Source organism: Copadichromis virginalis, linkage group LG23 (assembly GCF_057382275.1).
Source record: "Copadichromis virginalis isolate Kocher_CV1m ecotype Utaka linkage group LG23, C_Virginalis_male_GT1.1, whole genome shotgun sequence".
In the NCBI taxonomy this organism is placed as follows: domain Eukaryota; kingdom Metazoa; phylum Chordata; class Actinopteri; order Cichliformes; family Cichlidae; genus Copadichromis; species Copadichromis virginalis.
The window spans coordinates 1,141,251-1,164,113 of NC_140639.1; the positions used below are offsets into that span (position 1 = coordinate 1,141,251).

The 22,863-nt window shown below is 44.5% G+C and overlaps 1 protein-coding gene across 2 annotated transcripts; it reads left to right on the plus strand.

Moving 5' to 3' along the window:
• Window positions 1–6,708: 6,708 nt before the first annotated feature.
• Window positions 6,709–22,785, plus strand: ctxn1 (cortexin 1). Of its 2 annotated transcripts, none has more exons than XR_014918104.1 (2): window positions 6,709–6,831; window positions 15,768–15,900. XR_014918104.1 is itself a non-coding variant. In XM_085448947.1 (2 exons), the coding sequence occupies exon 2, from the start codon at window positions 20,193–20,195 to the stop codon at window positions 20,571–20,573; it is 381 nt and encodes a 126-aa protein (XP_085305073.1). In that variant the 5' UTR covers window positions 6,709–6,831; window positions 19,175–20,192; the 3' UTR covers window positions 20,574–22,785. The 2 variants fall into 2 exon arrangements, 1 of the variants encoding a protein (XP_085305073.1); XM_085448947.1 differs by lacking the exon at window positions 15,768–15,900 and adding an exon at window positions 19,175–22,785.
• The last annotated feature ends 78 nt before the right edge of the window (window positions 22,786–22,863 follow it).

Here is a 22,863-nt window from a genome sequence, read left to right on the forward strand (position 1 = left end):
ACACACACAGTGCTACACACACAGTGCTAAACACACAGTGCTACACACACACAGTGCTAAACATACAGTGCTACACACACAGTGCTAAACACACAGTGCTACACACACAGTGCTAAACACACAGTGCTAAACATACAGTGTTACACACACAGTGCTACACACACAGTGCTACACACACAGTGCTACACACACAGTGCTAAACACACAGTGCTAAACATACAGTGTTACACACACAGTGCTAAACACACAGTGCTAAACATACAGTGTTACACACACAGTGCTAAACATACAGTGCTACACACACAGTGCTAAACACACAGTGCTACACACACAGTGCTAAACACACAGTGCTAAACACACAGTGCTACACACACAGTGCTAAACACACAGTGCTAAACATACAGTGTTACACACACAGTGCTACACACACAGTGCTACACACACAGTGCTAAACACACAGTGTTACACACACAGTGCTACACACACAGTGCTAAACGTGGCTGTGTCACAACTTTTTTGAGATGCCATCCAATTATTTTAAAAAGTGCCTCTTTTACCTAAAGTTCCCAAAGCTTAAACATTTGATATGTTTTTGTGTTCTGTTGTGATTAAAATGTGGACCTATGAGATTTCCAGATAAATTTATTCTGCTTTTATTTCCATTCTATCCCAGCTTTTTTGTAATCATTGTAATCTGATTTCACGTGTTCAAATAATTGATAATCTATACATTTATGATCTCACCATCAGATTAAAAAGAAGAGAGATTTGACGAGGTTTCGGCTGCCGCTGCTGAAGGCGTGAGGAGGACGGGGAGGAGAGAGGAGGAGAGATAAGGAGTGTGACAGACAGATGACACAAGAGGGGTGAAGAAGAGGAGATTATTAGATAGATAAGACGCAGAGCTAAGCGACTTTGTCACAGTTCACATTTGTCACAGTTCAAAGAGCAGGAGCTAAACCAAGGTTGATCGATTTTCAAACCTGGCAGAGCGACATCCGTCCTGCCTGGGATACGACTGCTTCATCAGTGTCAAAAAACATTTTCTTTTTTTACTTATGCTGCTGAAAACTGTTTCTATAACAACAGTATATGTGTACACTGCCAAAAAGCCACCCTATGCACCTCACTGAGGCAGTAACGGTTCCTCCTCTGGGCTTTTCCCTGTTTTAAGATCCTGACGACATTCCTGTAGCAGAGGTGTGTGAGATTGATGCCAGCATTCTTTCCTCTCTGGCTCTCTATAAATCACCTGAAGGTGTCACATTGAAAGAGAACTTTCTAAACGGCGCGTGGGCTTTTCTCTTCCTGTGTGAACAGCAGAGCGCCCTCCTGAGTCGCTGGTGTCACGGATGAGTCACAGAGGTGGGCAGCTGAGAAGTGCTTGGAAATGTTTTTGACAAAGAGTCGCAAAAATGGACTGAACTTGATTTGTAAGTAAGTTTAAAAAAGTATGAATGGTTTGTATGACTCACAAAGAAATTTGACAATTCCTTTTCCACGAAATGAACAAAATGTATTAATAAATGATCATTAACGTCCTCGGCTATGGCATCAACTTTAAGAATGGTAATTACATGAACATTTCCCCTTTCATTAGCTAGCTGACTTCAAGTAATAGCTTTTTTTTTGCTGAGATGATGTCATTGCAGTGAGTGAAGTTGAGGTTTCTTGCAGTTGGTAGAGCTCTGCATAGAGACTGCAGCAAAAACCTGAGCACGTCTTTTAAAGGCTACAAGCTCTCTTTCTTCTGCTGAGGGAATCCTGCTCAGCACTGATCAAAACCTGATCTCTTTACTGATATCAGAGAAATTCTGCACCATCGTTAATATTTCATCTTACCTCATGGATGAGAGGAGGCTGATTCCTGGCCTTTGCTGTCTGATGGTTTGGACTCATTGGCTTTTAAGTTGAGTAGTGAAGGGTTAAGCAGGACGCATCAACTCCATGAGTCTCCACAGGAAAATAAACTAGGTGCTGACAAGATTCATGGATGTGTGTGTGTGTGTGTGTGTGTGTGTGTGTGTGTGTGTGTGTGTGTGTGTGTGTGTGTGTTTGCAATATCCTTACATGGCATGTAAAAAAAATGCAAATAGCGAATTTGAAATTGATGCATTGCAGCAACATGGCTGGTTGCCTTTCTGGCAAGGCTTATCCCTCACTCGTTACTAATATATTTATTATTTGTTTCATTAATTTATAGCAATGATCAATCACTTTAAATGTGGCCAGAATTAATCCTCCGGTGATGTTAATCGTGTGGAGAGAATTTGAAACGGTGCATCATCAGTCAACTGGCTCCATCACACTATGTTATCTGAACCAAGTGTCCTCTCATTTTAATTTCATTCAGTCCCCCTCCCACCGCTCCTGCTCCCCCTCTCTTGTTCTCAGAGAAGTAAAATTACGCCGTGAGTAGCGGTACAAAATGATTTTGGCAGCCTGCTCTGACAAACTCCTCCAGTCACTGTGCGCTGCTGCTGCGTGATCAGACCTTTACAGCTTTACACTTAATTTCCAGAGCTGATATCAAATGGTCATCAATCATTTAAGTCTGGCAGAAATGAATGTCCTCGGGATCCGAATCGCATCAAGCAGTTAAAAAGTCTTTTACTGGGGACTTGCTTTCTCACTCTGCACGGGGATTGTTTACTGTTATTGAACATCCATGCATAATTAAAGCTCTTATGAATAGCTAAGGCCGTGCATTTAACCACGCAGCTCTCTCAAAATAAGCCCTTACAATGCTCTTACCGAGGTCAGGGGCTGCGCTAACGTCTCATTAAGATCCCATTTTGCCATCAAGGTAACAGGAGAGTGATGGGCTTCCTTAGGTATTGATCCAGATCTGATATGTTGGCATGAAAGCTGTATGTACTGTATGTGATGCACTGGATATTCACAGGTCTGTGGAACAGCCACGACCGACAGCAGGTGAAGAAAATAATAATAATAATAATAATAATGGATTGGATTTATATAGCGCTTTTCAAGGCACCCAAAGCGCTTTACAATGCCACTATTCATTCACTCTCACATTCACACACTGGTGGAGGCAGCTACAGTTGTAGCCACAGCTGCCCTGGGGCAGACTGACAGAAGCCAGGCTGCCATATCGCGCCATCGACCCCTCTGGCCAACACCAGTAGGCGGTAGGTGAAGTGTCTTGCCCAAGGACACAACGACCAGGACAGAGAGCCCGGGGATCGAACCGGCGACCTTCCGGTTACGGATACGCTTCCCAACCCCCTGAGCCTCGGAAAAAAACCCAAAAACCAATTTAAATCATTTTGTGGCTCAAAATTCAGATTATTGATTGAATCAAAAACAGAAGAAGTGAATAAAATGATACAAATAACTGTACAGTGAAGCTGCCATGTTTACATGTGAGCTGCTTCGTTATTGAGTCACAACACAGACACTGAAATCCTGGCACAGCCGTAAACACTTTGAGTAATTAAAGGAAAATAGAGAATCAAATGGACCGTGAAGTGTAGTTCAGCTGGTTGGGGATTGATGTGTGTGTGTGTGTGTGTGTGTGTGCGTACACAGTGCATGGCACTGGGACAATCCAGGGTGAAGTTGTGAGGCCGTATGATGAATGTTGCCCCCTAACCAGGACTGAAAGGGGACGATTAAACCCCGTCCACCAATCACCTCCCCTGGAGCTTGAAGGAAACCACCGGGGAAAGAGGACACACAAAGACAAACGCCTACTGTATGCACACACACATTTAAAAACTCCTGAGCCTTGTTGACTCAGAGTTGAATATTTGCACATATCAGCAAACCCAGTAAACTTGATATGATTTAGTTCAGAGTGTCTGGATTCTGTTTGAAGGTCCACACTGATGCCTAAATGTAAATCGATGCATAACCTCAGCTTTTTTCTAATATGTGTCCAGAGATGGTGAAGAAAGGGGAAAATGTGCTGATACAGAAATGTTCTTCATCCACTGAAGAGTCTTCACCGAATTTCAATTAATGTTTGTGCGTTTAGTTGAATCCCACATTCAACACCTCGTAACGCTGCTTCTAAATATCTTTTTTGGAGGAACTGGCACACGGCTGCAAATGCACCGCTGTATCTGTGATGTCATCAAGGTTCCTCTGCGGTGATCAATCAGCCAAACACACACAGTAAAGTGCACACACACACACACACACACACACACACAACAGCACCCCACAGGGGAAGTGACACGGCTCTGAAGGTCAGTGGCTACAAAACAGTCTGATTCCCAGAGGTTTTTGTGACTTTCAGACAGCCTGCTCTCTCTCCCACTTTCACTTTCAAAGCAGCCGCTTTTCATGCATGTTACACTCATGAGCCCTGAGTGACACCTGTCTGCAGGGATGAGGAGAAATCTTTCACGGTTTGGGTGAAATTTCCCAAACACACACACACACGAGAACACTGTGTCATCACAGCTGCTCAGTTTGTTTGCAGCCACACGTGTCTCTACAAAGTGTGATGCAATCCTAAATATCACGTTAATTTTCATTTCTGCCAGTCGTGATCACACCTCAGTCTCCTACAGCCCAACACGTCACTGTAACCCGTCACGCTGCGTCTACAAAAAAGGCTTTTCGACTCTAAACTGATGAATATGCTGCGCATCACATGCAGCCGAACGCTCCAGCTCAACACTAACTTTCCATACAGCACAAAGCTGATAAAACCTGCGAGCTGCAGCCCAAAAAAGCAGACACGTCATCTTTTTCAGACCATTTAAGAAACAGCAACATATCCTCCAACGCAAGAAAAAGCTTTATTTGCCAAACCATAAATGCGAACAGCATCCGGGGAGTTGTAAACGGCGTCTGGTCGGTGTGTGCGGCTCCAAAGGTTAATGAGCTGTGTGCTCTGTCGGAGGAAAAGGAGACAACGATGCTCTTTACGGTACAGGAGGCGTTACTCGCCCAAGGGGCCGCCGCAACGACACCACTCAGATCTCATTATCAGGCGTATTGATTAGTCATGGCCGCCTGCCCCTCCACCCACACACACACAGACCCTAAATGACATTCACAGACAGAGAAGTAGAAATGATTGCACTTCCCTCGCACACAGAGGCACTGCAAGGGTCCCTTAAATCCTGCAAGGATATGTTTTATTTAACCGAGAGCATCAAGAATTTCCTGCTATATATATATATATAACTTCTATATAACTTCTTAGCCTGCAGATTTTTTTTTTTTTGCATGTGTTAAAAGTGAACAAGTTTTGGGCACGAAATTTAAAAAGATAGGACAGAAACATTTATTCAGCTTCCCTGTCAGAGTCTAGTTATGACACATATGGGCTCTCTAGCGCCAATCAAAGGTCCCCACTCCCACACACACATTTCAGCAAACACACCTAGGAAAATGACACACTCCACATTCATAATGTGCTCGCTCTCACCCACACAGCCACTCCACGGGGGACAAACACGCGCTCGAACATACACGGACGTTTTACAGCCCCTAATGTGAAGCTGTCATTTTGTTCCAAGAGAAAATTGCTTTAATTAAAATTAGCACAGCGGTAATAGGTGAGCTGTTGAAAGGCTTGAACACTGCTCTGTGTCAGCCCACATGTTCCCAGCATCACGGATGAACCGTGTTTCCGTAACGCGGCCTTCCTGTGTTCTGGTGGCATCTGCACAGAAATCGCTGATATTAATCAGAGGATTTTTTAAAAAGTCATTAAGCCTCAGCTTTGGTTGGTTTATCACTCCTTTACAAACTGGCACATTTTCACATTTAGCCCTTTTGTTGGTTACATGTTTGCCAAGATGCAAAGAAATAAACTCTCAGGACCAGAAAAGAAATCCATCTCTAGATGGTAAAGTAACATATGCTGCCTCTTCGCCCCAACTTCCCACCTGCCATGACCTGCTCTCCTGTGGACGTGGGCATGGTGCCTGGCATCGGCAGCTCCTGGCAGCAGGTGGCTCCCCCACCTGGAAACCTGAAACTGGAAGAGCACGAGGATCAGACTGGCTTTGGTTAGGATAAGAACCTGAGGAAGGATTAGTGTGACAGAATGAAATGAAACCATCGTGGCTGAATCGTGCTGTTAAAATGCTTCAGAAAACAAAAGTGAGGCGTGATTTGTCTTCCTGTGGGAGGAATCCCGAGTCTTTAGTGAACTGCACTGACTGTGCTGTGTGTTCATCCTCCCCGGACGCTGCCGATGACTTTAAGGTACCAGAAAGAGCCTGAATCACTTTTGTACTGGAGCATGAAATTAAAAAATAAAGGACTCATGTGGCTATAAATTGATTTTTGCTTTCGATCTCAGTCAAGTAGTTTAAACAAAGTTTGGCACTTGATAACTTCCATACTCAGCTGAGCATTTCTATTGGTCCTTTAGCGGAAGCAGCAGAGAGGTTTGTGATTTGACAGGCGCACACAAACACCGACTTATTACTGATATTTATCAGTGTCCATACAAAGAATGACCTTCACACCTGCACGTCCGCCCGCGTCGGTCTAAGCTGTGTTTGAGTGATCAGGTCTTTGCTCTCATGTTCTCCTCGTGACACATTCAAGTGTTTCTTTACGACAAAGTTGTCTCGCGTAAGAATCGTCTTTGTATTATTGTGCCGAGACCACATTTGTGATTGGCTGCTCGCCCTGCGGGAGGCCGGAGTGGGTGGGGAGCTTTGAGAGTCGCTGCCTGCCTTCAGTCGTGTCTCGGAGCAAAGCGACTCTCAGCAGCAGCAGCAGCAGAAGAAGGAGGAACAAGCGGAGGCGCAGGAGGAGGAGAGCCGAGCACATCCTAAAGTTTGTAGCTGCAGCTGTCTGGACGCAGCGGACGCACGTACTGCGCACCTGAATCAGGTTGGTGTCGTATGACGGGCAGAGATCTGCGGGCACGCAGCTCTGTAATGACTGCGACTGAAAAACAGCAGGCAGGCAGCGATCATTTAAGTAATCACAGCTCAAGTGTTCAGCGGGGCGCCTTCGTGTGTCGTCGTGTCGCTCCAAGTTCAAAAGTCCGCAGACGATCCGTTTGCCATTTTTGGCAAAACTTTCTCTGCTCTGTCCTCCTGGAGCTCAGCCCCAGCCTGCCAAAGCACTATTAGCTGATCAGTGTTTCTGCCAGAGAGCAGCAGCAAATGCTCCTGTAGGTTTGGGAATAAATGGGGGTGAAGATCGAAGGGTCGGACGACCCACACTGAAAACACAGACGCTGCTGCATCGTTCCCATCATCGTCTGATTGTTTCATCTGTTGGAAATGTTGTAAAAATGTTTAGTTTTTGCAGTTTTAAGAAGGTAACCTTAGATCAGTAACCACGTGACCTGCTCACCTGGATATGCTTGAAAAAAAAAACATGCTATGGCCCGCTGTACCATGAAATTACTCTGACTGTCCTCTTGAAAGACAGAATTCATTCTCTGCTCATAGCCCTGTGCAGGCCACCTTCAGGAACTACGGATTGAATTATCCTGCTGAAATGGGCTGTTGTTGTTGCTGCTCTCTGAGTGCCCTGCAGGGCATCAGGTAGGACAATAGGATGGCACAGGTGCATACGTCCTACACAAATGGCAGAACTGGGGTCATTTCAACGTTGGTCAGAATAAAAATAGACGTTGGTTTCATCGTGAATTGAATTTGCTCGTATATTTGAAATCCATCTGCACACTGTGATCGGCTCTGTGCAGCTATCGTGCAGTTTGGGTTTTGGCCTGTCCTGCACCGTATCGTTAACTTATCAAAGTATAAATCTGTGTCAGCCATTGGATGCTCCACAGCCTCCTTGGCTTCTTCCATCCATATTGTCTCCTGTTACAGTGACAACTGCTGAATAATTTACCGTGCCTCGCTAACTGTAATCAGGAATCCAAGTTTGGGTATCTGATGGTGATTGCTGAGCAGAGAGGTTCGGTGCTTTGGAGACCAGTTGGAGCTTTCAGATTAAAATGTAAGTGATACCCCAAAAAGAGAGCTATTTAATTGTCTTGGCTTAAAATAGAACCAATAAAAAGACTCGCTCCGGTGTCTACACTGTGCTGGCGGCTGCATATCAGTGAGGCAAAGTACAGCTTCATCTGTCTAAAGTACAGACAGACATCGTGCTGTAATGCATAGTTACATATTTCATAAAAACGTTTTGTTTTTCTTAAATACTCCATTGGTATCTCGCTGCACTGCAGCTTTTAGACTTCTTCTGTGGTTTTGCTTGCACATTGACGAGCCAAGGCACCTTCATGCAAGGCAAACATGACAATCGAGAGCCATGGATTGCTTTCTCCTCCTGTATACAGACTAAATATGCAGGCAAACCGTAAGATTTTTACCTGGAAGAGTTGAGTTTGTACACAGCGTTCAGTTTGGATGAAGAGGAATTTACAGAAAAAGGAAGAAGTTAATGTGAAGTAATGGTCTGTGGCTACTCTCAGCTTACCAGTTCAGATAAAAACACAGCGTAGTAACGCTGAGTGCCACAGTCATCGAGTAATGACATCGAGAGATGGAAAGAAAAGAGGGAACCCAGGTGGGTTTAAGCCCGTCTTCCTCGCCTGTCAGGATCGACAGCATGGAGCATGTTATGTCTCACTGTGTCACTGTTATTAGCTTTGACATCATTTACTCTCTGTTGCTCACCAGGGTGGCTGCTTTATTACGTTGTTTGGCCCTCGTTTAAAATCGGCCGAATAAGGAGACAAAGTCGCTCGCGTGTCTTTGCTGCATCGTTTTAATTTCACTCCTGAAACGACTTCTTCGCGTGAACCTGAATCACCTGTATGTTACACTAAGCATGATTCATTTGGACTGTACATCATGTAGCACCACAGCCCAGTGAGCATAAACATCCCTTCTGCAGCAGGAAGGTAGAAATGACTTGTGTGTCAGAGGAGATGCAGCAAAGTCGCTGTAGGTCTTCAACGTTAACCAGTAAGAGTGACGTGGCCGGCTTGGATTCCTCGTTGAAGATCAGCCATCAAATATTCATCAAGCCCATAACTTATCAGCCTTCTGTATCTGACTCTGGGATTTATTTGCTCTGCTTCAGCTCGAAGCACTGACAGAAACTCCCCCACACGATTCTGTTAACTCCTCTGGAAAGAGAAAGGGAGACCAGTTCACTTACTGGAGTGACTCTGCCGATGGCTCATGATGCACGCTGTGCACAGAAGCTGTCCTTTCTTCTGCCCCAGGCTTGGGAGGCTTAAAGGCAGACCAGATTTGCTGAACATTTCACCCTGATATTCTACTCTCACGGCGTTGGGTGGGGGCCGCTAGTTTTTATTCCCTCGTTGACTGAAAAGCATTGTTTTACGTCCGGACTCTGACTTTCAGGGTCATTTCCTTTTACTGTCCGGGAGAAAGCTTTTGCCTTTTTCCTTCTTTATGCTGACTCTCAGCCCTTTTCCACCTTGGATCTGAGCAAGTGTCGTGTGGGCAGGGCATGTAAAATATATGGCCGTCACCCTGGGCAGGCTGACTGGCTGGCACAGGTTCTGTTCTGTCCCAGTGGGCTTGACAGAATGGCTGTGATGGGAGGAAAGTGCTGCCTTCTGGCTTTAAGAGTGCTGACATCTCCATACTGCTCCTCACATGCACTCGCACGCCTTCCATCTCATCTGTTTGCTTCTCTTTCACCTCCTTCAGATTTCTTACCTGCAGATGTCCCCCCCCCCCCGTTAGCTACACACCTCTGCTCTGTGTGAACTTACAGACTTGAGTCACAGATATTAGCGCCGCCACCTTCCTGCTTTTCTCTTTCCTCATCATTTGTCTGACCACTCCTCACTTCACCACCAGCTCTCTCTCTGAGGTCTTTCAAGGTGAGCTGCTGTATGTTCTTCGACTTATCTCTCATCCTCTTATCCGTTCTCTAAATTAATAAAAAAATGTTTCAAGAAGCCCACTCACGAGCCTTTGTCCACCCACTGCTGATCTGCTCAAACTTGTGAACTGGTCTCCTTTCATCCTCATCATTGTGTGAATGTTTCATGTCTGTTATTTGTGAATTAAACATAGGATCTAGGCAGATATGATTGGGCTGACATTTATTCACACTGACTGGTGGGACGGATGGGTTCGACCTGATTAGAGCTGCGGTGGTGAACAGGAGCGTCCTGTCAGCACACCTGCATCGGTGAGGTAGACGTGTTCTCAGCAGTCTCTTTGCTTTGAGTCGACCCCCAAAGGTCTCATAAATAGGAAAAAATGACATTTATAGTTTAGAGAGTCACGACTTGGTCCAATAAAATTCACTCTGTGAGTGTGTGCATTTAATCTTTCTGGGGGGTTTTAGTAATACTTTTATAGCTGCTAATATTTTCTATGACATTTATTTTACAGTAACCTTATTTAGCAGTGGAGGAGGGCAATAAAACACTGAACACACCATGCAATGCTCTTAATATCCAAACAAAGGTCTTTTATGCTCTGAAATCATGGCCAAATATTTCAACTCTGTCTGTGTAACGCTTTCTATTAGCACACAAGAACACACCGGAAAGTTGGGAATATATTTTTAAGCTAATAAATCTCATGATTTTCCTATTGTTTTATTCCTTCCCTGTAGCACTGATATTTTACATTTCTTGAGCTGCGTTTTAATATTTAAATTGAATTAACTCCAGTGAAACAGTCCATAAAATACAAGGAGAGCTGCTTATCCCCACTAATCTGGAAAGTGGTGTATATATGTCCAGCTTTCAGAAACTGTAGTTGAAAACGGTGGCATTTACTAAGTGTTCACTTTTAAGGTGTTTTCCTCATGCATTAAAGGTATTTATACATATATTGTACATAAACCATCTGTACAGTATGTCCCGTGTTACAAAATAACTTATAAGGCCTTGCACGGCCTAGAATTTCTTTATTTTGTAGTTAATCCCATATAGAGAAAAAATAAAAAACATTTACAGTGTAGCTCATTAGACTTCAGTCGCCTCCGTCACTCACTACAGACCTCTCTGCATTGAATCATATCTGTTATTAACATCTGTCTCTCTTCCACAGCATGTCTTTATCCTGTCTTCCTTCTCTCACCCCAACCAATCACAGCAGATGGCCCCGCCCCTCCCTGAGCCTGGTTCTGTTGGAGGTTTCTTCCTGTTAAAAGGGAGTTTTTCCTTCCCACTGTCGCCAAAGTGCTTGCTCATAGGGGGTCATATGATTGTTGGGTTTTTCTCTCTATGTATTATTGTAGGGTCAGCCTTACAGTATAAAGCACCTTGAGGCGACTGTTGTTGTGGCGCTGGATAAATCAAATTGAATAGACGGTCTCGGTCTTTATCGATGATTTTCCCTTCCTCACTTTTCTATGGAGCATGTTTTGTTAAACTTGTGTTTTGCCTGATGACAACAGCAACAGGCTGCAGCCCCAACATGTCCCCGAGTAGGATAAGCAGTTAAGACAATGGATGGTTGGATGGATTGTAAGTTAGCAGGAATTGGACCTTTGAGTAATAAGTGTGTGTGAAGGTGGCTGTAGGTGCTAGCTGCTGCCCACCATGACGTCAGCTAATTCACATCACTGAACTTCAGCTCTCGATTGTGTTTTTTGGCGTTTGTCTCTGTTGCAGCATTTATAATTGGATTGTATCACAAATAATACAGCTTCTTGATTAGTTAACTGTAATGGCAACCCGTCCAAGAACTCTGCCGGGTACTAACCTCTTCTATGAGCATGGTCTCCTCTAGCTCCGAAACAACATCACCTAGCATTGACCACAGTACTAAATAGAGCAGGGCGATATGACCAAAAATATTTATCACGATATATATTTGAAAATTTGCGATAACGATATAACTGACGATATAATTGACACGAGACAAAATACTTTACAACTCCACAACTTTGATGGGTTTTTGCACTAATAATGTATTTTCACTTAAACAAGCAGCTGTTTTATCTGCACTAAAGTTATATAAAAATGTAACAGTGCAAATGCAAACTCCTCGCTGACAGTTTAACCAAAAGGCATTTCCAGTGGAAACTGGCCGACATATCCTCAGCATAACCATGTATAATATCCACAAAACCTAAAAAGAGCTTATACACACACAGTACGGTAATATTATGTTGAAGCACAGTACGTATCACTCCGCGAGGCTCCGCCTACGGTAGCCGTAATGCTCCCACAATCCATCAAGCGGTGCGGCTTCGTAGCTCAGCAAAGTCGCACTGAAACATCTGACAGATTTTCCAGCGCCGTGTACATAAAATCGTTTCGAGGTCAGTAAACACAACCAGAGTTCAGACATAAGGCACACGGGATTATAAGGGGCTCTGTCGACTTTCAGAAAAATCAAAGGATTGATTTTAAGTGCGCCGTATTTTCCAAACAACACGGTAATAACGACGGCCCGCTAGCATGCGCTACCAAAAATAGTGCTTTGTTGTGTATCTGACGGACGAAAGCTAAACCAGTTCCACACCAGTGAAGCTGCAGCACTTTTACAAACCAGTTCTGGTTCATTGGTTTCATTCAACGATCCGCTTTCGCTCTTCTCATTCTGCGTTGCCGCCATGTGCTTATGTAAACAAAGGCACTGCGCATGCGCATTTTACCCATATTCTATCGCCATATTTCATTTTCTTATGGTTGCCCAACATTACACCGGTATCACCGTGAACGGTATGATATAGCCCAGCCCCAGTACTAAATCACTGCTTTAAAACAGGAAGTAATCAGTGGTTGATGTCACAGTAACTACAGTTATGTAGAGCCCATAACATACCATTGTTACAGCTCAGAGTTGGATCTGCATTATGACCATGAAACATGTATATTGCGGGTTGTTGTGCACGATTTTGTCAATATTAATCCAAAGAAACATGTCAAAGGTGGACGGCACACGTAGACTATAATGGGCATATCAGTAAATATGCACAGTTTATGTCTGTAGAGCTTGATTTGGTGTGAATGTGTATCGGTTAACGCCTCACATCTGCACGCCTTGCACAATGAATGTTTAAATGTTAAGGATCCAGGTCACAGCAGGACTTCCAGTCCCGTTCCTTCACTGAGCCACAGGATCCTTCAAAATATTCCCTGTTGACAGTCAGACGCAGCTTCAGGCTGTCAGAAAGAGTGACACGAACATCCCGGCGAGAGGACGCAGCACGCTGGACACTAAGTACACAGCAGGCCCCTCCCCCTAATGTCAGTAGACTTGATCCCACTTTTCTTTGGAGTAACACGCAGGTCAGTGTACAGCACACGAGTCTCTCGGGGATTTAAGCCTCGCTGTGCTCATGTAGAGCAGAAGGCCTGTCTTTAAAATTAAAAAACGAATCAACAGTGATGAAGAATCTTGTTTTATTTCACTGTTGATGCAGGGGTGACCTTGAGGCCTAAATATGCTGATAGAGAAACGAGACTTGTGCTCATCTGGGCTGTGATAAAATGATAGATCGCAGCTTTGAAGATGGATTTGTTCAGCTGCTGTTGAGAATCACAGAAGCCCTGTTTTTGCCCCTTTGCTCCCTCGTCTGTGCACAGCTCCATTTGTCTTTGCCTGTTTCTTCATCCCTTGTTTCTCCTGGTTCACTACATCAAAGGTTTCACGTGAACCGTCACCAAGAAAGTTTCCTGTAGAAGCGCCTGATCTCCAAACGTCTGTGTGGGAGCACGTCTCTGGATGTGTTTCTGTGGACTGACGGGTCCCTCAGTATGAAGTGTGTTGCGCTCTCTGTTATTTGCATCTACCTTTTTGTTTTCAGAGGTCAGCAGTCTTGAGTGCACTGCTGTCTCATTTGCATGTCTACTCAGTAAAAGAACAGGATGCTCGCTCTCACTTTGTGTTGTTATATCTGTCCTCGCACACACATACACACCTTCTCATCCAAATGTGTCCACGGAGCCGAACGAATGGCTGTCGGAACACTGGAATATTTAATTGGCCGACTTTATCACCATTACTGTAGCCACTGACTGTCTGCCAGCCCGTCATAATTGGGCTGGCAGACAGTCAGTGGCTACAGTAATGGTGATAAAGTCGGCCAATTAAATATTCCAGTGTTCCGACAGCCAATCTGCTGGCCAAGAGTAAAAAGTGCAACGGCTGCACAGACGCTCGGTGCTGTCTCAGTTTAAATGCTAAAAATACCTGTTAGACAGTCGTGCGCGGGTCATTAAATGTTTTTATGCTTGCATATGTACACGAGACCGGAGCTGCTGTGAACTCCAGGTTCAAGCCAGACGCCTCTGAGATCGTTAAGGTGGATTTTTATTTTATTTTTATTTTTGGAAGTACGTTTGTTGTACACAATGCAAGGTGACCCGGTCCCTGTTGTCCTCATTAGCCAATTGTCAACTCCCTTAGGCGACAAATGAAGCGAGACAGTCGTGCACATATGAAAGTCCCCCAAACCAGTGTCTCATCAGTGCTACCAAAGAGCTTCAGCAGGAGCCTCCAGCTCTTTGAATATATGCGTGCATGTGTGTGCAGTTTATGGGCAGATATGTTTTTCTGATGCCCTGGAAACAGCATTACTCCTCCGATGATGTAGTGGGGATGCCCACCTGAGCTGGTGGATCTCATGCAGCTGCCCTTTGCCTTTTCTTCAGGTCCACTTTATCTTCATAAGTAGCAAATTGGAAAGGGTTAATTCAATTCCCAGCAGGCTGTGGCTGGGAACATTTACCATCTCTCGCTTTCGCTCCCTCTCCTCCCTTTCTCTTTGTTTCTAAAGTCTAATTACTTTTAGAGAGTGGCTTTACTCGGGCTATAAATAATGACAAATCAAGGCTGTCTCTGCACTGAACCTTTACAGCCTTGCACGGCTGGCTATCTGTGTACATGAAGCGGTAGGACGGTTGTGGTCTGTGCAACTTGTGTTGGCTGAAAAGACGATGCAGGGTTTGGGTGTGAAATTTGCATGAGTGGGTATCGTGGGCGGAGAGCGGCAGCCAAAAGATGATGGAGACCACAGGGCAAAGAAAATATCATTTCTAATTCATTTTTACAGAAAGGCTCCGCAGGTTTGCCTTTGCTGCCCAAAGATGGACCAAAATATAATCAGTATATGAAAAGTTATGATGAATTCTTACGTGATACTAAGCGTGTACTTGTGTTCAGCATTCAGCTGCTTCGCCGCCTTTTATAAAAATGTAACTATTTTTGTCTTTGTTTAGTATTTAGATGAATAATCTACAGTAAATGGTCTGTATTTATATAGCGCTTTACTCGTCCCTAAGGACCCAAAGCACTTTACACATCCAGTCATCCACACATTCACACACACATTCACACACTGGTGATGGCAGCTACATTGTAGCCACAGCCGCCCTGGGGCGCACTGACAGAGGCGAGGCTGCCGGACACTGGCGCCACCGAGCCCTCTGACCACCACCAGCAGGCAACGGGTGAAGTGTCTTGCCCAAGGACACAAGGACTGAGACTGTCGGAGCCGGGCTTTGAACCGGCAACCTTCTGGTGAACTGCCACCTCTTGAGCACGATCGCCCCCTGCTTTTATCTTCACCACCACATTATACAGAGAGAGCTGATGATGTGGTGGCTGGAGACACTAACACAGACCCCCATTTGTGTGGCCGCCTAATACTCCAAGTATTATACGAGTCCTAGTTTTGCTGTAAATATTTCCCCCTAGTGTCTCTGTCTGTCTGTGTCCTCATCCTACGCCTGCTGTGTACGTCTGAGTGGTGCTAAAGAGAACAAGAGTCTGCCCACTGTTGCACTGTCTGTTTTTGCTGGTGCACTCTTTGTGTGTCTGTGTGAGAGGTGTGCGTTTAACGGCTTTTTGACGAAGACTGACGAATGTCCGTTTCATTCCTCTTCATCTCAGGGGTCTCGTCACTGCCTGGAGGAAGTGTCCTGGAGGAGAGATGGAGTGGGCGAGAGCTAATGCGAGACGAGGCTGATGGACGTGTGCGCGCGTGTGTGATGGTGGGAGTGAGACTTAACGAGGAGGAAAATAAGCTGAGCAATCTCTCTGTCCTCCCTCTACCTCCCAATGACTTACACGCGCACACACACACACACACACACACACACACACACACACACACACACACACACACACACACACACACACACACACACACACACTCTGTGAAACCTTATCTACAGTATGTGGCCAAAAAAATCGACTTCTCTGTATCCTGTATGTTTTACACTCACGGTTCTTCAGTCCAGCTCATTGCTTGAATAAATCAATATACATTAGCCACGTATGATAAATTTCACTATTTCAAATACAATAAATTGTTTTTATTAAATTCTTTTTCACCAAGTAATTAGAGTGATTAGAATCAGATGAAGAGGTTACATTTGTAAGTTACATGCATGCACGTTGCAGGTTTAAAATAAGACTTTACATGCCTTTGATAAATAGACTTTATTAATCTTTCACTGGGTAAATTCAATAATTACAGCAGCACAAGGCCGAGGAAGAAAAAGTCCATCAGAAATTTATTAGAAACCAATAAAAATTGCAAAATTAAAATAAATAAATAAATAAAGACGGGGTACAACAAAAGTGCAAAAATGAATGAAATACAAAGGTAACTTGTACTATATACAATATGCACGATAATATTTTTATGTACCTAAACTGCAGCAGAATGATACACGTGTGTATTTGTGGTTGTATGTTGCACTTTTTCCATGCAGGAGTCCAGCTGCTGTGACGTCTTCACTTTGGTATTAAGCTTCTAGCTTTGGATGAGAGCCTGGAATGCTAAGCTATCAGCTAACGTTAGCTTGCTGGATAGCTTCAGCGCTGATACCTGCTGGTCTGTGCTAACAGACTGATAAACAGTGCTGCAGTTTAACACTGAGCACAGACCAGACTGTCAGTACAGTTTGCCATACAGGAAGTGTCAGATTATTGTGTAGAAAAATGCTCAAAGAGGTCGCAGTGAGTTATGTCCCTGCACAGTTATTATTACAGCAAACGAAAGCTACAGAGACACTAAACATATTTTGACCTCATCAGAACATGTTGGTCATGTTAGCTGGTTAAAGTCTGTCGGGGTTGACTTGCTTTCAGAGTCTCAAGTGGCCATTAGTGGAACTGCAGCAGTTTTCTGTTTGTCTACATTCTTTAGTCATTGATGTTATTAATGACATTTTAATTTTATCACTTACTAAAAATAAGAATGTAACAAGTACATTACTGGATTAGAGTTCACTTTCATTGGACGTCTGATGTTTGTCTGCTATTTTATTGCAACTTGTTACATTTACCTTTGATCTCACCCGTTTCTACAAAAGCTACAATATGCTTTACCAAGACCTCCTACCAAAAACGTGTTATTTATGTCATTAACAGGTCATGTTATTATATTTATGATGAAAATTACAGTCTCTACTAACAGCTGTCCAATTATTTCAAACAATAAATTACACTCAAAAACATGTTTAAGCCCAAAATGTTGACTTTAAGAAACTGAAAAACATTTACGTGTAAACAAAGTAAAATGGAAATTTATCCAATCCAACTAGATGTAAACTGAATGTTTATCAATCAAGCATAGTTACCTTAAAGATGAATTATTTGACTGAATCAACCTTTGATTTTCTATATTTCAGTGACCTTTTACTCAAAATGATTGCTTCATGTTTACGAGGCAAATGATCATTTTCTTTGAGAGTATTCCAGCTGGTCGTGCTGGTTGAAGTTCATCATGCTGCTGGAAATCTGCTGCTGCTGCATGTTAGATAGAAATGCTGTACGTTATAAATACATTATAGAACTACTGACCCGCGACATCAAGAGCTTTGAAATGAGTCTTTTCAGTTTAGACAGCAGTCTGTGCAACAGCCCCACCTCTGAGTGGTATCAAAATACACCAAGTATGTTAAGTGGTTTGTATAAGTGAGCCACAAATAAACTGAGAGGTTAAACATTGAGTCTGTGAACGCAGCTTTTCTCCTACGAAACGCTGAAGACGTCCAGATGAATCAACGTTCGGGGATTTCCTCGCCTGGTTGATCGAGCATGCGTCAGGATTATAAACCAGTTCCAACATTTACAAAACTGTAGCAACAGTTTCAAAGCTTCTCCCGCGTTTCAGACGTGTGACGCCGTCCGTTCACATCGTCCTCGTCTTTGAAATCGGTTTCAAGGTTTTCGCTGATCACGTCACTCAGAGGCCAAACATCTGGAGCTGCCGGCACGTGCGCAGCAGCTCTGTTTCGTACACGCATGGATGTGCACGTTAGGGTTAGCCCCGGCGCTCATGTTTTTACACTAAAAACATGAGGGCAGGTGCTGAAATAGGAACAGCCTGCTGCCGGTCTGGGGCAGCAGGCTGATGAAGCAGCAGATAGAAAACCTTTAAACTGAACCCGGGACACAGAGAGGGACGGCAAAGGCATTCTGCCATCGTCACGCAGAGGAGAGTCAGTCCAGTCTGTGCCAGCAAACCTCTCCTCTGTACTGCTGCCTGTTCGCCACAGGAACTCCTGCTCTGTTCATCCATCTTTCGCTCCTCCTACACTCCTGTTTGACTCCCTGTACATCGAGTCGCTCGCTTGTTTTTCTTCTTTAACGCAGCCATAATGTTCTGTGCAGGGCGGCTGTGAATCATGAAAATTCTTAATCCCTGCACTAATTTCCCTTAAATGACAATTTCAATTGTCCTTCTTTTTCACCCATCTCTCCCACCCACTGCTCTCTTATGACCACATGTGACCCCTCCTCTTGGTATCATGTTTATTTAAGCAAATAGCGTAGCCGCCACCCATCAGACAGGTGAGCAGGTAAAAATGCTTTCGTATCATCTTTCCTCAACTATTTGAAACCTGGTCGGCCGCAGGAGATTTTAGATTATTAATGAGGCTCCTCAGCACATTGTCTTCCCCTGAGTGAGCGAGTGAATGAAAGTCCTGGTGTAACAGTGCACCGACAAATACGGGCGAGGCAGCGTGGTATCGGTGTTTATAATCGTGCATTCATTACTGCTAATGTGGCTGTAATGGCAGCGTAATCAGAGTCCTAATTGAGAGTCATTATCGGGATGCTGGTGCTGTGTTCTCCTCACAGATGGTTTATATCACTGTCACTGCTGCTTGTTAAGCACAGGGTTGTAATAATCACATTGTGGGGAAAATGACTTCATCTTCTTGTTACGCTTCACATTAAAAACAGTGCATCCTATTGGTGCAAATTTGAATGTCATGATTTTAGGCATATAGAGACGAGGGGCAATGTTCTAACCAGGTGGCTTTCTTTGGTGTTTCTTTCAGGTGTGGGAGTGGTTGCTCAGCTTAATCCGGACAATCTCACGACGCTTGGCCCGCTTCGTATCGGCCGAGGAGTGGAACGAGCCCATAAAAAGATTCTGCCAATCTGCATCTGGATGAAGACACTCTTCATCTGTGACCGACAGCCTAACGCATCAGATAAACATTTTCTACCTCTCGCTGCTTCTCTGCTTGTCAAGAAGGGCGTTTTTCTGAAGCGATCACCCCAGAAGGAGGCGCCGGAAAGGAGTGGCTTCAGCATTTGACAGCTCTGACCCACTTATCACGCTCCAGCCGGTCGAAGGGAAAACTTGGCATTTAGCAGACAGCTTCAGGAAAGGTTATGCATTGTTTTATATTCAGGGCCACTGAGCAGCTGACCTCCCAATCTGATTAGCTCCATACCAACAGCCACACATGTGCCCACACAGGCGCACGCACACCGGGCTGCCGGCCTCTGCAGGCGCTTTAATAGTGCGCCGCTCGTGTCTGCGTTTCACTTTAGCGTCACAACACGGAGACGCGCGCTGAAACAGCTGAACCCAACTTGGTGTTAGAAGTCCATCAGCGCTCTTAACTCCCTTAGAGCACGCTGACCTTGACCGCCATCAGTGACGTTTGCGTTAGCGGGAGGCGGTGTCACGTCCTGTCTGCTCTGTGAGACGGAGTGAGAATGAGAGCTGGCGTGGCTCCGATAAATACACTAAAAACATGAGCGCCGGAGGGCAGGCGCTGAAATAGGAACGGCTGAGCGTCATTAGACTTTTTAGGCAAATGTGTTACACAAAAAATAGTCCTTATTAATTGAAAAGTGTGTGTGTTTGACACACTGTCAGAACACATGAGAGTCAAAGCTGTCTGGGTCATGTCACTTTGACTGGCCTACATTTGATCCAATAAAGTGGCGACCATGGGACTGCGCTCATCGTAGACAAACGCTCTGCGGTCCTCGCTCGGTAACTATTCTTTTAAAAATAAATAAACAGGGTCTGCAATATTAAAAACTTTCAACATTTCCTAAATGAACGCCTTCCCTTCCTTCTCCGCACCTCCACCCAACACACCAACCATCCAGTCAGTGTGTAAGCCCTGTCTTCGGGCCCCGTGGAGGATGAACGATGTGCCCACGCTTGACTACGAGTTGCTGCTGTCCCCAGCCAGCTCCTCCCTCACCGGCAATCATGGCGGCGGCAGCAGCAGCCCTCCTCTGGCCTTGGTCGGGGTGGACACGGAGCAGCGTACCGCTTTGGCCTTTGTAGGCCTCCTCATGCTCTTCTTAGTCTTCCTGCTGGTCAGATGCTTCAGGATCCTTCTGGACCCCTACAGCCGCATGCCTGCATCATCCTGGACTGACCACAAGGAGGGGCTAGAGAGGGGTCAGTTTGATTATGCACTGGTGTAGGGGGGCACGGCGCAGGGGAGCGTGCCATTGCACACAGACACTGTTTTAAAGCACGGACTGGTTTAGAGGGACATAACATTGTGACTGCACTGCTTAAGAAGGACGTCAACTATTGCAGGAAGTTTGTACTGAGTCACTGTCATCGTGTACTGGTGTAAATTCTGTAACTGTAACTTCGGTCGTTGCTGTGCTTTTTGGAAGTCGAATTTCCCAGAGGAACCCACCCGAGGGATTAATAAAGTTCTATCTTATCTTATCTTATCTTAAATACGCGGCTGCAGGACCACAGGTAACCATAACGACTGTGGTTCGACATGAGGCTCGACGCACAGCTGCCTTAACCAGACCTACTGTAACAGGGGAACCATGCTACCCAGGCCACAGCATCACTTTAGGGCTAGCTGGACAGGATTTGGGAAATATTCACTCACAACTAACCTCAAAGCTAGATTTCTTTTTTTTCTTTTTTTTTTTAAAACCCACTCCACTTGCATAAACACTAGGGGTGCAATGATACACAAAATTCACGGTTCGGTTCGATACTTTGGTGTCACGGTTCGATATTTTTTCAATACAAAAAATGTTCGTGCCTTTTTAATTTGTCATTTATTAAAATTATAAATATATATTTTAACTCAAAAGTACAGTTTTTAAATTTAATGTTGCTGAAACAACAAAGTAATAAAAAATAAATCTGATGGAGAAATCACTCATCTTTGGAAAAGAGAGTTTATTACAGAGAAATGGCTCTTTCAAAATAAAAGCTCTACTATACGCTTCTTCTGGGCTATATTCTCAGCAGCATATTAAACATATCAGGTCCCCATAAGGAGAATCCTGTGCTAACGGCTGTCTAAATGACTCGGGTAAAGTTTGTAGCATGCGTGCTTGTTGTTTTTGTCTGCTTCCACTTGTCTTTGCACTAGGATGCTGTCGGAGTAAATGTGCAGTCATATTCGTTGTGTTCCCACTAGTGCTGTCAGCGTTAATCTGAAATGACGTTAACGCCACAACACGGCAAATCTCCGTTAACGAGCTACCGCGGATCGCCCCGTACGTGGGGCTGGACGGCCAACATGTTAACGAGCTAACTGCGCTAACACACTAGTTCCCACCCATGTAATTGAGCATTGCGTGGCACATCCAACATACTGTTTTACTTTAGTCCATGACTCGCTTACCTTCAGGGTCATACGTCACATGAAAACCAAAATAGTTCCAAAGGCCAGATCTGAATGAGGGTGGGGGAGGTTCAATTTGCCATGTTGCAACGAGCTTAGCTTCTGTCTTGCTAGCTTGCCCTGCGCTCAGTGGATCTGCGCTCGACAGTGCAGCCTAGGCAGAGTAGTCGAACGCAGATTCACTGAGCGCTCAACACAGACAGCATCGTCAGAAGGAAAGTTTATAAAATAAATTAAACATTTTGTATTGTTCGATACATATGAGTACCAAACCAGAAGCACTGTATCGAACGGTTCAATATCGATACGAGTATCGTTGCACCCCTAATAAACACAGCCAGAGCTTAGCTGAAGGAGTTTACATTTAAGCAGATGCCCCTTTAATGAACCGAAGCCCGTCACGAAGCATGTGACCTTTCAGTGCTTGGCGAGGAGCACAAACACTCACCTTTATCGTGCTTATTCTGACTGCTTACACCGAACAGTTCCAGATGCTTTTAAGGCCCAAGCAGGTCGTTTGTGGCACTATAAAAATATTGTCCGTGTATATTTTGTCTGTGTCTGTAACTGAGAAGCCATACTGAAACTATATAATCCCGTATTACTGCGAGTAGAGTTTGTGTTAGCCGGTCGTGTCCTTTGCTGTAGTCAGCCTGCTGAGCGTGTTGATGAGGCAAACAGCAACCTTTAGGCGAAACAAAGCTTTATTTTTCTATTCTCGACTCGGGTTTTGGAGTCTCCTTTTTGCTATCCTTTTCTCTCTTCCTCTTACTGTGTAAACCTTTAGACTCTAGAACTTTGAGCTAGTCCTGCAGCCCAGGCTTAGGAGGAAAACACTTTGCTTTTTTGAGTTTTGTAATTCAATATTTTTCTGACTATACGCTTTGTTTTTGATACGCTGGAGTGAAACAGTGAAAAACTATGATTTTCTTCTTCAAGTACTCTTATATAACTTCCACTGATGCTGGACTGTGTGTGTAGTCCATGTTGTTCATGTTTGAAATGAAATAAAAGGACTGCTAGTTAAAGTCTCCTCGTGTCACTTTTGCTGTGGGCATTTACAGACTCGGCTCCTTTTAAATCTTCTGTTTACGAGGAGCAGCCAATCA